This window comes from Propithecus coquereli, unplaced genomic scaffold (assembly GCF_000956105.1).
Source record: "Propithecus coquereli isolate 6110/MARCELLA unplaced genomic scaffold, Pcoq_1.0 Scaffold748, whole genome shotgun sequence".
NCBI classification, from domain to species: Eukaryota; Metazoa; Chordata; class Mammalia; order Primates; family Indriidae; genus Propithecus; species Propithecus coquereli.
Genome location: NW_012153596.1, coordinates 531,486 through 549,175, shown reverse-complemented (window position 1 = coordinate 549,175; position 17,690 = coordinate 531,486). Strand labels below are relative to the sequence as shown.

The 17,690-nt window shown below is 55.4% G+C and overlaps 1 protein-coding gene across 4 annotated transcripts in view; it reads left to right on the top strand.

The window, feature by feature from the left end:
• PDZD4 (PDZ domain containing 4) overlaps positions 1–15,988 on the top strand; it is a 28,262-nt gene extending 12,274 nt beyond the window's left edge. For 2 of the 4 annotated variants that reach the window (XM_012661998.1, XM_012662000.1), the window contains exons 2-8: positions 9,673–9,926; positions 11,004–11,094; positions 11,499–11,597; positions 12,254–12,316; positions 12,719–12,820; positions 13,094–13,204; positions 13,369–15,988. In XM_012661998.1, coding sequence (XP_012517452.1) covers positions 9,673–9,926; positions 11,004–11,094; positions 11,499–11,597; positions 12,254–12,316; positions 12,719–12,820; positions 13,094–13,204; positions 13,369–14,910 — 2,262 coding nt within the window. In that variant the 3' untranslated portion in view covers positions 14,911–15,988. The remainder of the gene's footprint in view (positions 1–9,672; positions 9,927–11,003; positions 11,095–11,498; positions 11,598–12,253; positions 12,317–12,718; positions 12,821–13,093; positions 13,205–13,368) is intronic. The other 2 variants (XM_012661999.1, XM_012662001.1) reach the window with 2 other exon arrangements.
• The last annotated feature ends 1,702 nt before the right edge of the window (positions 15,989–17,690 follow it).

Sequence of the window (17,690 nt, the reverse complement as noted above, 5' to 3'; positions counted from 1 at the left end):
GCTAGGGGAGAACAGGGGGCCACACCTTGGCCACCCTCATAGCCCTTTCTGCAAATCTTAGCAGGACCGGCGCAGGGGCATGCAGAGGGGGGCTGCGCTGGGGGTGGCTGGCTCAATCCTGCTCTTGGCCTGAAGCCTGCCAATGGTCCCTCCTTCCCCTCCCATAGCTAGAGGGCACCCCCCCTTCACAACTTCTGGGACTCCAGGCGCCTGGAGCTGCCCCTTTTTATTCATTCAGGACACCAGGGAAGGAAGTGGAATGCCGTGGAGGGAGACGGAAGCCTCTCATCCAGGCTCCTCGGGTCAGGTCTGTATGTGCAGCCTCCCTTGAACCAGCACCCAAGGGGCCTGGGCCCAGCCTAGGGTGACCAGGAGCATAAGCCAGTTGTTTGCCACTGAGTCCTGAGGCAAGTCAGAGCATACTGTGGGCTGGATTGTTTTCCATCTTTTCTCTCTGATTGTAAAAATATATTCATTGGGGAAAATGCTGTGAAGAGTAAGAAAGAGGCCAGGAGTGGTGGCTCACACCTGTAATCCCTGTACTTTGGAAGGCTCAGGTGGGAGGATCACTTGAGCCCAGGAAACCAACCTGGGCAGTAGTGAGACCCCGTCTCTACAAAAAGTAGAAAAATTAGATGAGCGTGGTGGTGAGAGCCTGTAGTCCCAGATATTGGGGAAGTTGAGGTGGGAGGATCGCTCGAGCCCAGGCGTTTGAAGGTGCAGTGAGCTCTGATTCTATCAGTGCACTCCAGCCTGGGTGACAGGGTGAGAACCTATCTCAAAAAAAAATTTTTTTTTAAAATGAAAAAGAAAATAAGAATCACCTATAAATACTATCTCCCAGAGATAAGCATTGCTAACATTTTTACATTTTTATGAATTTACTTCCCACCTGTAAAGGAAGTAATGTGGAAGAGCAGGCTCAGCCCATCGCGCCTTGTCCATACCGGGCCCAGGCTGCCCCAGGTCAGCTGAGATCTGTGCTCCCAAAATGGGGATCGCAGTGCACTAAGCAGGCCTTTTTCCTTACTATTTTATCATGAGAATTTTCCTGTGATGCTATTCTTTTTTGAAGTTTGTAAACATTTTTCAAAAAACAATGTAGCCATATTATATAAAGTTTATAAAATAAAAAAATCTCTGAGATTTCCATTTCCCTTGCCTGTATAAAAATGATTTTATGTATTCTTTCCCAGACTCTTTCCATATACATATGTATTTTACATGGTGATCATCATAGGTCACTCACATGTCGTTTTATAGCTGAGAAACCAGCTTGTTTGTGAAAGACTCTGTGCACTGCAGTTAGGTAGACATAGATGGTTAAGATTGTTGCAAAGTTTTTGGCATTAAATATAATGCTGGCCCCTTAATATTTTGAACTTTAAACACATAAAACACACACACAAAATATAATGCTGATACCTCAATAAGTTAAATATAGGATTACCACATGGCCCAGCAATTCTACTTCTAGGGATATACCCAAAAGAATTGAAAACAGGGATTCAAGCACAAACTTGTATGGGAATGTTCACAGCAGCCAAAAGAGGGAAAGGGCCCAGGTGTCTGTGGACTGGTGACTGGACAGGCAGAATGCGGATGTGCTGCAGCCATACAGCAGAACGTTACTCAGCCATAAAAAGGAGTGAAGTATGGACCGAGCTGCAACATGGGGAGACCTTGAAAATGCCCAGTGAAAACAGCCAGACACAAAAGGCCACATGGTGTATGATTCCATTTACATGAAATGTTCAGGTAGATTGGCAAATCCACAGAGGCAGAAAGCAGATTGGTTGCCAGGAACTAGGGGCCTGGGGCAATGGGGAGTGACTGCCTTATGGGTAGAGGGGGTCTTCTTTGGGGGTGATGAAAATGTTCTGGAATTAGTGGGAATAGTTGCACAGCATTGTGAATGCACTAACTGCCACTGAATTGTACATTTTAAAATGGTTAATTTTATATTAGGTGTATTTTAACTCAATAAAAAATGCTCCTGTGAACATCCTTATAATTAAATTTGTGCAATATCCATTATTGTTATTATTTTAGGCTAAATTACTCAAAGCAGATTTCCTGGGGCAAAGGGTATGGTGAACCTTTTCAAGGGTCTTTATAGGTATCGACAAATTATTCTCCTGAAAGCTGACCATTTTACACCCTGGGGTAAGATTCAGACTGAGTGTGTCTAGAAAGGGCAATGGCATTGACTAGGAAGAGGAATGCTCAGTGCCATGGGGTCTGGAGGTGGCCACTGCTGTTGGTACCCATGGAGACTGGGCTTGCAGGGGACCCAGGGCAATGAGTGCTCTCAGAGTGCAAATGGAAACTGAGCTGTCCCCAAGCAGAGTGTGAGGGCCACTTGGGCCACATTCAGACAGAGGGGCCCTGCTAAGTCTTGAGTCCCTGTCCAGAGCAGAGGCCTGTGGTGGGAGTTAACTGGGGTTGGGATCGGAGCTGCAGTCCTAGGGTCAGCCGACTTGGGCCACCTTGGCAGCAAATCAGGAAGGAAATAGACCTGTCCCTGGCCAGGATGGCAGTATGCTAGCAGGCTGCTGTGCCCACTCTGGGCAGCGCATTGCCAGAGACTGTCATTTGGATCTGTGTAGTGCTTTGAGTACTTGCATTATTTGAAAGGAAATGCCATAAATGTACACGCAATCCATCGTACTGGTACAGGAACAGTCTTTGTGAACAAGTTCTGTGAATTTTGCTTGACTGCCAGCTCGCTAAAAAGTCATCAGAGTTGGCTGCCAAAAAGGTAGCTCCCAGCTAAGGAGAAGACTACTGCGCAGCACGCGCCCTCCCACACCACCGAGTGCGAGAGATGAGAGTCACTGGGAACTGGGGTGAGGGGGGACGGGGGCATTTGAGTGGGCTTCAGGCATGTGAAGTGTTGGAAGATAAAGTAGATTTCTTCTAGATTGTTCCAAAGGAGGTAGGTTGCTCTTGAAGAAAGAATCATTCTTTAATAGTGAAAGTTTTCTAACAATGGGCTCAATCAGCAAGTCCCACTCTCCCTATACTAGAAGCGAAGTGGATTTCTTCTGGATTGTTCCAAAGGAGGTAGGTTTGCATTTGATGAAGGAAGCATTTTTTTCAAAACAAATGCATCAAACTTGATTTATTAGAATGAAGTTATTTCTTCACACTAGTAAATCAAAAACCAAGACCCAGATTTTATTTACATATATGTAAATATATATAAAGCAATGCAAACAATTATTGAGCTTCATTTCCTGGACAAGAATGGCAGGTTAGTCTCTCTTCATAAAAAGCGATTACAATTTGAGGACACTTCATATTTGCCTCTTTTGCCAGCACCAAATCTGCCTCACGTGCATCTTTCCGTTCTGTGAGAAACAGGGACTCTGCGCTGCTGTTCGCCAGCTGGTTGGGTATTAAGAAATGCTCAGGGCTGGGCGCGGTGGCTCACGCCTGTAATCCTAGCTCTCTGGGAGGCCGAGGCGGGCGGATTGTTTGAGCTCAGGAGTTCGAGACCAGCCTGAGCAAGAGCGAGACCCCCGTCTCTACTAAAATTAGAAAGAAATTAATTGGACAACTAAAAATATATAGAAAAAATTAGCCGGGCATGGTGGCGCATGCCTGTAGTCCCAGCTACTCGGGAGGCTGAGATTCTGTCTCAAAAAAAAAGAAATGCTCAGGCTCCTGTGCCGTGGGCATCTGTAAACCCTCCGTTTCAGGAAATGCTCCACCTGCGCATTTACTGCGGTTGGGCCGGACTTTGCCACCGCAATGTCTCCAGCCCCTTCCCTGCCCGTGCAGTTTCGCTGCCGCAGACCTGAACGGTGTCGTTCACCGCCTCCGAGACGCTCCATCCGGGTCTGGCGGGGAACATTGTGAATAGAGGTTTTGGACAATGGCCGTGCTCCAGGGCAAGCTGCCAGCCACATGTCCACACCGCCATGGCTCTGACTGGATTGTTTCTGGATATAAAGCTGCAAGGCCTGCCGGGGAGACCAGTGCAGAAGCAGAGCTGAGGGACACGAGGAGAGCCACCCTCGAAGAGCTACCGTCAGACAGCTTCAGCACAGGGGCGATGACCTCGCCTTAGCACTCGGTTGGAAAACTTAGTGCGATGTGAATGTAGTTGGCTGAGGCGTTGGATTACTTATCTTGCAGGTAGCTTCCAGAGCCTGATGGAGTCAAATCATCATGGCTGTTAAACCACACCCATGTGTGAAGTCCAGCAAACTCCCATTTGTGCCACGCACGCAACATTCTCCCTGGATGTTTGCTGTGGCTCCCGCCGGTGTCCATGGCTTGGGCAGGGCCTGGGCGTGTGTGTGCCTGCGTGAGTGTGGTTCTTCGGCCTGGATGGTCATGGCTGGGTGCCTAGCCAACAGCAGGCGTAGCTGCTGCTTGTGTAGATGAGTCTTCTATTTAGCATGCCAAGTAGGCCTTTGTCCCCCCAGGTCTTGGGCTGGCTCTTTGCTGTGCACCTGTCTCTGCACAGTCTCCTCATTTGCTTTAGTGGTCCTGGGACAACGCACAGGTCCTGCAGCCCTTCAGGTGACAGATAGATTACCTGCAGATAACAATGAGACAGACACTGTGTGATGTGACAGGAGGAGGGGCAGGAAGTGACTAGCAGGCGCAGGGGAAGTCCACTCAGCTCAGATCCTGGAAAGATGTGTATAAGTAGCTCTGCCGCGGGAGAGAGAAAGGGACAGGGAGAGAGTGGCAGGCAGGGAGAGATGGAGGGACAGAAGATGGCCATGCCAGAGGGGCAGTGGGCACAGCACTGAGAGGGAGGAGAGGAAGAAGGAGAGATACACAGGCCGACACTCGGCAGAGAGGCCAGACCCACCCCCACCCACACCATCCACCCATGCCCCAGACCCCACTCACACCCCACCCCAAGGCCCTCAAACCCTACTCACCACCTACCTCTGGAGCCCCGCAGCTCACCCAACTCATATCCCACCTGCTACCCACACTCCCACATGGGTACCCCCCACACACAGCTGGAGTGCCCGCAGCCCTTACTAACAGTGAGGAGGGGGCTTCCCCCAGCTCACCAGCGTCAGCCACGCCAGGCTAGGCCTGAGATGCTGGGTGCTTCAGGGCTCCATCCAGCTGCTCTGCAAGACCCCTCCCGACACAGACAGGAAAAGCAACTGAACTCTGGCTTACATATTTGAGACCCCTGGACTTGCTCCAATGCACAAAGCGCAGGGCATCATTTCAGCATCATTTAGTGCGTGCGCTCCCACCCAGCCTGGATTAGGGCCCTTTGGCCTCCCAGTTTTTCCTTTTAAGAAAGTCTTAAAGGCAGTTCCCTGACCCCTCCCTGTCCCTCCCTCCCTCCCTGGAGGACTCAGTGTTTGTTATTCGAAGGCCTCTTTTCTACTCTGTATGCTACTGATAAGCACATGTGCCTGCATAAATCACATGTACCAGTCCAGTACACCAGGAGGTTTTTATCCATGCATTCCACCATTGCCAGGCCCATGTGGCTGCACACATCCTCTTGGGCCTCTGAGCTGCCTGGTGTCAGCCGTTCTCATTCTCTCATACCTGAGGGTCCTCAGGGCATCTCATCTGATTGCATCACTCCAAGCGTGTGTTGGTCGGTGTGGGCTCCCTTTGCCCTGAATGCCTGTTGATATCCTTTGCCCATTTTCTTCTTGAGCTTTTTGTGTTTTTTTAGTGTTTTGTAGGAATTCGTTGCATAGTCTAGATAAGCTGTTACCAGTTATGTGCATTGTAGGGCCCTGCTCTCTTAGCCTGTCTTTTTACTGTTGTCCAGAAGGTTTACGTCTTTTCCATTATTGTTTGCCCAGTTTTTATCTTAAGAATTTCTTCTCTATCCCAACACCATAAAGATACTGTTCTCTTGTTTTGCTTTGTCCCTTTAGATCTTTGATCCATTTAGAACTGCTTGGCCAGGCCTTGGACCAGGTCCTCCGTGTCTTTGTGGGGTGAGCCCCCAGGGTGTGGAGCCATTTGCAGGAGCGGCTGGAGGGGAATCTGGGGGGAGGTAGGTCTAGGTTTGCAAGTGTTGAGTTCGATGTGACAGCTGGGGCATTTTGGTGGTGGCTTTGCCAGTGTGCTTCCTTGTGCTGGCTGGGCTCTGGGGCTCATTTCTTCCTTATTTCAGCTTGTCTCTGCCCCACCCCCATCAGCTCTTGGGGCCCACCATGATCTGCACAGGCATGTCTCTAAGTGGAGGCTTGGGGACTGCTTCTGCCTGTGCTCACAGCCTGCCTGGGCCAAGGGGCAGCCTGCCTGACTGTCACAGGCGATCACTCTGATGTGATCTGAGGGGCCGAGGCTATGCGTGTACGCAATCCCCTCTTGACATCCCAGCCTCCACCAGCTTGCCTAGCACACTCTTCCCAGTTTCCATAGCAACGCAGCTGCTGGGTAATGATTCCAGGGAGAAAGACATTCCTGCGTTCTCAGTGTCACCTGAGTGCCCCATTGCATGCTCGTTGTCCTGCCCCGGGGAAACCCTAAGGACAGCTTCTGTGTTTGCTTCCACTTAAGGATGGTGGTAGCTGGTAAATGTTCCAAAACAAAAAACCCTGATTTGGAGCATTTGCCGATTTCCTTGGCACAAATACTCCCACTATAGCCAATTTCAAGCCAATGCTGTGATGTCACTGAACTTGGAGTTAGGAAGAGATACATCTTAGAGTATTGCCACCTTCCAGACATATGACATGTCAATAACCCCAAGAGCATAGATGACAGTAAAGTGGAGTAAAATAATTAGAAAGGGATGAATTTTGAGTATTTATTGTCTTTGTTAATATCATTCAGTTGGCCCGGCACGGTGGCTCACGCCTGTAATCCTAGCTCTCTGGGAGGCCGAGGCGGGCGGATCGTTTGAGCTCAGGAGTTCGAGACCAGCCTGAGCAAGAGCGAGACCCCCGTCTCTACTAAAAATAGAAAGAAATTAATCGGACAACTAAAAATACATAGAAAAAATTAGCCGGGCATGGTGGCGCATGCCTGTAGTCCCAGCTACTCGGGAGGCTGAGGCAGAAGGATCGCTTGAGCCCAGGAGTTTGAGGTTGCTGTGAGCTAGGATGACGCCACGACACTCACTCTAGCCCAGGCAACACAGTGAGACTCTGTCTCAAAAAAAAAAAAAATCATTCAGTTAGTTGTACGTGTCTACAGTTAAAATATTGATGCTGGCTGTGTTTAACAGCCAGCTCCAGCGACCGCTGCTGAGGGCTTCGAGGCCATTCCTCACGTCTCTTTGTCTACAGCCTTCCCAAAGCCACACTCAGCTGCTTCTCTCCCTCGTTTCCATCCTGCTTTTTGAACTGCAGCCTCTCTGGCGAGCACAGCCCAGCCTGTCCCAACTGCCATTCCTGTGCTCTTCCAACAAATGCCTCCTCTCCTGAAAGCTGTTACCACTTTTCTCCACTGTGACAACCACAGGTTACACAAAGATTTACATATGAAAAATGTACACAATGGACCCAAGAGTGTTTCTTTGCTACATTCTTTATAATAATAAAAAATTGAAAACAACTTTAGTGATGTGGTGTACAGTAGGAAGCAGGCGGTGGTCCCCCCTGTGCGCTGGTGCAGATGGGCCGTGGGGACGGCTGCTGTGAGATGGGAGACGCAGAGAAGGACGAGAAGGAAACGTGCCCACACATTCACGGCGCCTCCTCCCCCGAGACGTGGGCAATTCTGGTTTGCTTCCTTCTGCTGTTCTGTATTTTTCCAGACATTCTACAATGAACCTGTGTTTCTTTTATAATCAGACAAAATTCATTTTAAGAAAAATCTCTTTTCAGAACATGAAAATTTGGGGGAGGGGGAGACATAGAAAACTTAAATTATTATCTACAAGGACATAATGGAATAGAAGAAAGGTAATTGTTTGGGTTAAGTGGGCTCAGAGAAATCAGCTGGTCTGTTGTGTTGCAGACACCAAAACAGGATTCTGCAGTCCGGTGGGGCATCTGCGTGAGAAACCCAGGCAGGGAGGTGCCACTATGAGGATGCGAGACAGAGGGGTTCTTGTAAACTTGCTAATATTGGGACAACTCAGCAAAGCAGAGAGCCTGTGACTGTGCCTGAGCAGGGCCCTTCTCCCTGTGTCCCACAGGGGCTTCCAGCCTGCTCCGTCCTCAGGCACACTCTACATTTCCTCCATGCTGACTGGGGGCTTCCCTCCCACCTGCAAACCAGCCCCCACCTCTTTTCTTGGCCCATCTCCCTGTGCTTGAGGCAGGCCAACTGCCACCTGCTCAGGGAGCCTTCCCTACCTCCCTCTTAGGTGGGTGTGGCCAGCCCTGTGCTCTCTTAGCAGCGGGTAAGGTCTGTTCCAGTACTTTCCAGGCAGGCATAGCCGTTTGGGTACACTCTTCCAGTGGCTGATGAGCGAATGAGAAGACCCTGCAAGCTCCTCTGGAAAGTGCTTCCTGCTTCTCCCTTGCCAGCCCCAGGACATGTGCCCTCAATTCCAGTGGTGTTTGTTCGGTTCTCCTCAGTCCTTAGTTGTTTGTCCCATCTCTACTTGTCTCCTCTCCCCAAGGAGGACTTCAAGGTCACAACATGCCATCCTGGGGCCCAACACACACTGGCTGTTGCAGAAACCAGTGGCTGGGCTGGGGCCAGCCTTCTACCCATGGGTGCCGCAAGGGCACTCCCTGCTACACCCAGCTGGGGCTATGTTCCACCCCGTCCTGGCCTGGGAGGCCCTCCATCCTCCTTCCTCCATGCCCTCCATGCAGGTAGCATCCTGCAGAGCTGCTCCAGTGCTGCCGCTTCCTTGGGCCCCAGCCCGTGAGGGGCTCCTGCCCCCCTGCCCCTCATTCTGACCACTTTCCATCCGGTCCTGGCTCATGACCTTCACCCGGTGCCTTTGCCTTGCTGAGCCTCAGTCTCCGCATCTGCAAAGTGAGGGCAATAACAGCATCTCCCTCAAGGTTGTTGGGGGTTAGGATTTGATGGGGACCCATATGTGGTGCCCTTCTAGGAACCCGGTACATAGCAGGTGCCCAGGAAACTGTGGTGGCTTTATAAGGGTCACTCCCTTGGCACCTCTATTAGGCCACCTTGCAATTCCAGGAGGCTTCTTGTGTGTCAAGGCCTTTTCTCGTCAGGGAGTCAGTGACAGCCATGAGCACACAGGACTGCGTTCTGATTCTTTATGCTTCTCCGTACTCGTCCCCTACTGGCCCCCGGCCTCCCTAGTGAGTAGACATTTATTGATGGACTTGGCCTACCAGGACAGGAGTCAAGATCATCCTCCTGCCTTGATGTTGGATGAGCACAACATAGATACTCACTGAGGGTTAGCTAGTATTGTTCAGTCATTGCCAAGGAACTCTCTGGGACCTTCTAGATGCTAGCTCTGGCCTCAGTGCTGCCTGAAGGAGAAGCAGGTCCTGGTGGGAGGGAGGACAGAATCGTTGTGGATGGCTCTTGCTGAAGGAGAGACTAGAGGATGTTCTAGGGTGAGGGCACAGCCTCCAGACCCAGTGCACAGACACCGGCTCTCCCAGGCCTTTGGCGTGGCCCAGCCATCCTCAGACAGCACTCCATGGGGTGGAGGCTGAGCAGTGGGGTTCACCTGGAAATGAGGGCACCAAGGGTAGCCAGGGCCGTGGGTGGAGAGTAGACAGGGGTGCTGTCAGCCCTCCAGAAGGTTCTCACGGAGGCGTGTCTCTGCCACAGGTGAACGGGAAGGAGCTCTCCAAGCTGTCTCAGGAGCAAACTCTGGAGGCCCTGCGCTCCTCCAAGGAGCCCCTAGTGATCCAGGTGCTGAGACGCAGCCCCCGCCTCCGGGGGGACAGCTCCTGCCACGACCTGCAGCTGGTGGACAGTGGCACTCAGACCGACATCACCTTCGAGCATATCATGGCATTGGGCAAGCTGCGCCCGCCCACCCCGCCCATGGCCATCCTGGAGCCGTACGTCCTCTCTGAGCTGTGAGTCGCCCTCAGGAGGGCCCCGGGCCCTGCCTCCAGAGAGGGCATGTCACCTGGGGCAGCCATGCCCACACCACCCACAGGCTGCACTGATGCAGCTCTGGGTGTGGCAGGGAGACCCCAACTCAGCCTGCCTCTCTCAGGCAAGGAACAGGCTCCTCGGCCTCCAGAAGTGACCGTGGCACGTGAGGGCTCAGAAAGATCCAGGCTGCTAGCCTCAGGTTGGCACCGGCCGGTGAAGGGGCCAAGAGGAGGCTTCCAGGCAGGCTCCTGCTCTATCTACCCTCAGGGCCATCACTGCTGGAAATGCAGCTTCTCTCGCCACCCAGCTGGCCAGGGCTGAGGCCCTTAGCTCCTCCTCCTCCATGCTCTGTCCTCTTCTGTGCCCATCGTCTTCTGCCTCATGAGCATCACTCCTTGAATCTTCTTGCATCCCTTGTCTGTCCCATTCCTCTACTTGCTCTGAATTTCTTCCATCTCTCCGGCTTCTTTCTTTGGCCTGCTCGGAACAGGGGCCTTTCATCCAGGCTGGTGGCTCATGACCGCGTGAGCGCTGCCTCATTCTGCTAATCTTAGCCCAGCTGCAGGGAGGTGGCCCTGGGATGCCCCTGCTCTGCAGAGAGGTAGGCCACAGGCCTTGAGCAGCCAACCTTAGCTTTGGGGCCAAGAGGGCAGCGCCTGGAGGTAGAGTGGGTCTCCCTCTGTTCTGCAGAAGTCCTCTGGGGCCTGGCTAACTCCTGGGGGCGTTGCATGAGTGGGGCCAGTGCTGGGCGGGTGGGGCACTGGCTGGTGTGGTTAGAGGGGTCTGGTCTGGGGGATGGGGCAGGGAGAGCTAGGCATGCCTGGGTCCTCAATGCAGACCTGGCGCACTACTGTTTGGGAAGCATTCCTGGTCTGTGCATGGCTGCACGTAACTCAGGAGACAGCTCTAGAGGAGGCAGCTGGGCCACCTACCCTGGACAGTGCACCCAGATCGTGGCTCCAGGCTGGGTGCACTGAGACCAGCCATCCCAGGAGCCGGGGCTAGGGTGTGAGAGGAGAGGATGGCTGGCCTGACCCCCACCTTCTCCTGGGCAGCCCCCCCATCAGCCATGAGTATTATGACCCGGCGGAGTTCATGGAGGGCGGCCCGCAGGAGGCAGACCGTATGGACGAGCTGGAGTATGAGGTGAGCCGGGCGGCTGGGCCAGGGCCTGCGGGCATCCTCAGGAGCCCACCCAGGGCAGCTGTGTGCAGCCCTGCTCGGGCCTGGCTCCTGCTGTCCCCAGGCGGCCGTCTGGCTGAGTCAGGGAGGGCATGGGTGAGGTCGTGCGTTCTGTCCATGTTGGTGAGTCCACGTCCCATGCATGTCTGTGTCCTCTGTGTCCTGTGCGTCTGTGTGTGTCTTGGGCACTTGCTGGTAGGGGAGACCATGGAACACATGCGCCATTTGGGATGGTAAGAGAAGCCCTCAAAGCCGGGGGCTGGAAACCTAGTTCAGATGACTGCAGAAGGTGAGGTGCTGAGGAGCTTCCTTGCTCACACGTTTCCTGGGCTTTCTGCCTCTGCTTCCTCCTATCCTCCTTGCGGCAGGAGGTGGAGCTGTATAAAAGCAGCCACCAAGACAAGCTGGGCCTGATGGTGTGCTACCGCACAGATGACGAAGAGGACCTGGGCATCTACGTTGGAGAGGTATGGAGGCAGCGCCAATGCAGGGCCAGGCCCAGGAAGAGCCCCCATGCCACCCTGGCCCCGTGGCCTTTCCATGTGGCCCACACAGGGCTCGGAGGCTGCCCATAAGGTCCCAGGCACCAAAGATAGGGCATCACAGGTTGGCTTCCAGGTGTCGAGGCCAGGGCAGCTGATAGCTTCAGTATGTGTCTGCAGAAGGAGACCTGAGCCCAGGGTGGGACAGCATCCAGGACTGAGGACAAACCAGGACCAGGTCCTGGCCAGGCTTTGTTCTTTCCTCCCCTGTGTCTTGGGCAGATGTTTATGTATCCACAGGAGGGGGTGGCCCCCAGCTGCCCTGCACACTAGCAGCATGCCAATGAAGTCAACCTTCCAGATGGAAAATATCCTACTGCCATTGAGCCTCAAGGCTGACAAAAGCAACAGGCTTCTGTGCAAGAGAGCTCAGGAGTGCTGGGGGTGGGGCCCAGGGCGTTGGGCAGGGGCCGGGGAGAAGCACTAGCCCGCTGCCTTCTGCTCCTGCTTCCTGGGCGCTAAGCTGGAGTGGGAGTGAGAGAGAGCCTTCGGCATGCTTTGGGGGCCCTGAGGTGAGGCTGCCCCTTCCTACTGAAAGGGCACCTTAGGCACCAAGTCCCCAAGGTGTGTGTGTCTTGCAGGTAAATCCCAACAGCATTGCAGCCAAAGACGGCCGGATCCGCGAGGGAGACCGTATCATCCAGGTGAGGGCTCGTAGGCGGCCCTGTGACCTCTCCTTAGCTGCCTCCTAGTGCTCTTCCACTAGGAGCCTCACCCCATACCATGCCCCACACCTGGGCTGATCTCATCTCTCTCCTGCTCAACCGGCCCAAGGGCTCCCATGTGCTGGCAGGATCTGCTGAGATCTAGGATACGTGCTGCTCTGGCCCCTCCCCAACTCCCTTGGTCCCCAGTCCATGCTGTCCTCTGAGCACACAAGTGCTCTTGCAAGGACCAGGCCGTCCTTTCCCTGGCATCCTCCACTTAGTTATATCCTCCCAGAGCCCATCTCAGTCCAGTGTGCCTGGGCTCCCTGCAGCCACCCAGGGCCTTCCCCAGGGCCATCCCCAGCATCCTTGTTTTGATTGTCCCCTGGCCTGCCACAGATTAATGGCGTGGATGTCCAGAACCGGGAAGAGGCGGTGGCCATCCTGAGCCAGGAGGAGAACACCAACATCTCCCTGCTGGTGGCCCGGCCTGAGAGCCAGGTGCGTGGGCCTGGGAGAGTGACCCGGGGTCCCTGTCATCAGGTTTTCTGTCTTGGAAGCTGTTGAGCCGAGACTAGGGCACAGACATGGCAGGGGTGTCCCAGGGCCCATTTCCCCTTCTAGCCTCTGATGGCTGAGTGGGCCAGGACCTCCTTCCCTTGGACTGTTCAACTTCACTGAAACCGGGGGGCCAAGAATGGAGCCCAGAGAGGACCAGAGGGTGTCTAGGGGGGTCCTTGAAGCTGTGGGGACAGCCAGGGCATGTCTCTGTAGTTGGCGAGACGGTGGAAGGACAGTGACCGGGATGACTTCCTGGATGACTTTGGCTCTGAGCATGAGGGGGACCTGCGTGCCCGGAAGCTGAACCCACCCCCTGCCCAACAGGTGAGGAAGGAGGGTGGCTGGTGGGGAGGGAACAAGGGAAGGAAGAAGGTGGAAAGGGCTGGGATGTGCAGGGTCTCCCAGCTGTGGTGAGGAAGTGAACCAGACCTCCTGTGATATCCCTGTCTGTGGAACCCATCTGAGTGATGCTTGTCTTTCTGCTCCAGCTTGGAAATGAAGAGGAGAAGGTGGCTCCCGACGCGGGCCCAGGCCTGAGCAACAGTCAGGAGCTGGACAGTGGGGTAGGCAGGACGGACGAGAGTACCCGCAACGAAGAGAGCTCTGAGCATGACCTGCTAGGGGATGAGCCCCCGAGCACCACCAACACCCCAGGAAGCCTGCGCAAGTTTGGCCTGCAAGGGGACGTCCTGCAGAGCCGCGACTTCCATTTCAGCATGGACTCACTGCTGGCTGAGGGGGCGGGGCTCGGAGGGGGCGACATCCCGGGCCTCACGGATGAGGAGTATGAGCGCTACCGAGAGCTTCTGGAGATCAAGTGCCACCTGGAGAACGGCAACCAGCTGGGCCTCCTCTTCCCTCGGGCTTCTGGCAGCAACAGTGCCCTGGACGTCAACCGCAACGAAAGCCTGGGCCACGAGATGGCCATGCTGGAGGAGGAGCTTCGGCACCTGGAATTCAAATGCCGCAACATCTTGCGGGCGCAGAAGATGCAGCAGCTGCGGGAGCGCTGCATGAAGGCCTGGCTGCTGGAGGAGGAGAGCCTCTATGACCTGGCAGCCAGTGAGCCCAAGAAGCACGAGCTGTCCGACATCTCCGAGCTGCCCGAGAAGTCGGACAAAGACAGCACCAGCGCCTACAACACGGGGGAGAGCTGCCGCAGCACCCCGCTGCTCATGGAGCCCCTACTCGAGAGCCCCCTGCGGCGGGCCGCTGCTGGCAACTGCAACTTGAACCGGACCCCTCCTGGCCCTGCTGCTGCCACCCCGCCGAAGGCAGCTCCTCCGCAGGGCAGCCCGGCCAAATTCCGATCTCTGTCCCGGGATCCTGAGGTGGGCCGGAGACAGCACGCAGAGGAGCGTGTCCGCCGCAACCCCAAGGCCGGGGTGGCCCTGGAGCGCGTGGGCCCTGAAGGCAGCCCTTACCTCTCGAGGCGCCACCGCGGCCAGGGCCAGGAGAGCCAGCACTACCACAGCTGCGTGCAGCTGGCCCCGACGCGAGGCCTGGAGGAGCTAGGCCATGGTCCCCTGAGTTTGGCCAGTGGTCCTCGGGTGGGTGGGGTGGCGGCCACCGAGGTGCCCCGCATGGAGTGGAAGGTGAAGGTGCGCAGCGACGGGACCCGCTATGTGGCCAAGCGGCCCGTGCGAGATCGGCTGCTGAAAGCCCGGGCCCTGAAGATTCGGGAAGAGCGCAGTGGCATGACCACCGATGATGATGCGGTGAGTGAGATGAAGATGGGCCGCTACTGGAGCAAGGAGGAGCGGAAGCAGCACCTGATCCGGGCCCGGGAGCAGCGGAAGCGGCGTGAATTCATGATACAGAGCCGGCTGGAGTGCCTGAGGGAGCAGCAGAACAGTGACAGCAAGCCTGAGCTCAACATCATCGCCTTGAGCCACCGCAAGACCATGAAGAAACGGAACAAGAAGATCCTGGACAACTGGATCACCATCCAGGAGATGCTGGCCCACGGCGCTCGCTCGGCTGACGGCAAGCGGGTCTACAACCCTCTGCTCTCAGTCACCACCGTGTGAGCCGCCCTGGCGGAGCCGGCCCAGGCCCAGGGAGCCTCCTGGGTCCCGGCCCTCACTCCTTAGAATCGAGTATGCTTCCATGTGCGTGCAGGCTGTGCTCACGCACATGCCCACCTGTCTGTGTGTGTGCACGGGGCTCTGTTAGCATCACCTGCTTCCTTCTCCCCAAGCAAAGTGACCGTGTTGGCGGCCATCATTGGGGGCACACCTGTAACAGGCACCCCTTCAGCTGTGTGTGTCCATGTGCATACATCTCACACGCACACGCACACGCACACACACAGAGCTCTCCCGACCTGTGTACTTGGAGACAGGGAAGTTGAGCTGCAAAAGAGAGGTGAGGAAGACTGTCCTAAGCACAAGAGAACTTCCAGCTTCACCGCTGAGCACAGCCTCTTCCCGCTGCTGTGAGCTGCAGTGAGTTGTAGACAAAGGCAACCCTGATTTTTGTGGTTTTTCTCCCCTTCTGTGCTTGCCAATAGTTGTTCTTCTGTTTTGTGGACCTGCTCTGGGCTCCTTCAGGCAGCCCGTCAAAGGTGGAATCCCCCCTCCAGTGATGGCTGGGAAGGAGGTGGGGGGAAGAGGAGAGGGAGGGCTGGGGGTGGGAGGGGAGGGGAGGGAAAGGAGGGAGGAATGGGAAGCAGCTGTCCTGGTGGCCTCTACTCTGAGGTCCATCTCCAGTGACCAAGGGAGAGCGAGACTGCAGGGACTGAGGGGCAGTGTCCATCCAAGAAGAAATCGCAGAGTCCGGGTCTGTGTTTGACACCCTCCGGAGCGGGGGCTTCTGAGTGGCCTGAGGAGGGTGCTTCAACAGCAAGGGTCTAGAAGTCAAGCCCCATGAGCACTAGTGGAAGAGCTCAGGTCGTCTGGCCTGGGAGGACTTGCTGGCGATCCGCGGCCTGGGCCCGAGTGACATGGTGGACTGACTGGGGGGATGCCCCGACATCCTCGAGTTCAGAATGGGTGAACTTGGCTGCCCCTCAGGCTTGGAGCCCCAGCTGAAGGCAGACAGGCTTCGCCACCCCTGCCCCTGCCTGCATCTCGAGAATAAAGCAAGCTGCCTTTTTACTTGGTTGAATGGAGGCCTCCCTGTGTTCCTTCTCACCGCGCTGTGGCTGCTGGGGTGGGGGTGGGGGACAGAGGTGGGGCAGGGCCAGGGCCAGTTTAAAGCCATGCGCCAGCTCTCTTCAGTTTGTCACTGAGGAACAGTGAGGTCCTCTGAAGTCAGTGAGCTCCCGTGGGCAATCATGTGTGGGAGGTGTGGCATAGTCACAGGGGTGGTGACCAGATGCAGGATGGCCACAGTCACCTCCATGGACAGAACTGAAGGTGGGCCTGCTGCCGGCATGTGGATGAGGGAGGCTGTACCCGACCTCCTGTTGCCTGTGGCAAGTGGGTTCCACCCCTGCCCCCACCCCCTCGGCCCAGGAGGAGGCCTGGCAGGGCAAGGAGCTGCAAGCTTCCGGAAGGCAGAAACTGCCTCTCCCATTTGGGGATCCCATAGTGCCCAGCAAGGTGCCAGGTACGTAGAAGGCACCGAGTGAATGTCTTTTGGCCAGATAGACGAACACCAGGTGGCTGCAAGTGCCCTTCTGTCTCAAGAACTCTCAGAGGGGCTGCCAAATGCCCACAGTCCCATTCAGCACAGCAAGCCATCGGGCATCTGCCAAGCGCCGGAGCCATGCTAAGCACTGTGGGTGGCAAAGACAGCTCCAGGGGCGACATGGGTGCTGCCTGCTGCGTGAGTGGTGCCTCCTGGAGGGGCAGTGTTACTATAAAGGAGCTTGGTCTCCTGGACAGACAGGAGCTGGAGTGGGCGAGGGTGCATTAAAATTCTCTTGAAAGAAAACGATATAAACAGGCCTCTCCCAAGATCCGGGCAGCAAGTCAGTGACAGATGAAATGCTGAGAAGAACATGAGTGAGAAATGCCAGAGCCTGTTCCTGGAAGCCTGGAGTTCTGCTGCCCGGAAGGCTGGGCCATAAGGCTGCAGGCCAATCTGTCTGTGCCGTGTGGGAGGGCCCAGCAGGTCACACCCAGCAAGCTGGGAAAGGAGGCAGGGGAGCAGATGGAGATGCTGGCTCTGCCACCCCTCTCAGGGCCTCTCCAGCAGAGGGCTTGACACACCCAACTCTAGTGACCAGCCCCCTGCCCTTGCCCCTTGGGAGGAGAAGGCTCCAAGGACATGGCCCATGTCACAGAGAACTGGCTGGAGTTGATCAGAGGCTGAGGCAAACTGTTCCCTTGGCACCCCTCTCTAGCTGCTGAGGGGCTCATTTCAATGGCTCTACAGAGACACTCCATTCTTCCTCTGGTGGGGTACCCTCCAGTGCTTATAGGATATGGGCCAAGATAGGACCAGAGCTTGGAGTGCCTTGGCTGGCTCAGGAAGAAGTGGCGCCAGGTGGGCTGGCAGCACTTGGCTACTGATGCCTGAGAACAGCGACTTCACATTCAGATCTTACTGCCATCGGGCTGGGTGGTGGAGCCAGACCAAAAAGAGCAACTTGGCAATCGACAGCTGCCACTGTGCCCGCTCCACCCTGCCTAAGCCTCCCACCTGGTGGGCCCCTGCCTGCTGGCCCTGCACAGGCCATTGGCAGAATACTGAGAACAGTACTCATTTGCTACTTGGCCAGCGAGGGGAGTAGCTATTGCTCCCAGCGCCGGTCTCCATCTCTGGAATCCAGAAACTCCATCAGCTGGCAAAGCTAGTGTGGCCAGGGCCTCAGTGGACTTCCAGCACCAACTCTCCTGTTGTACTGTTGTGGGGTGAGCAC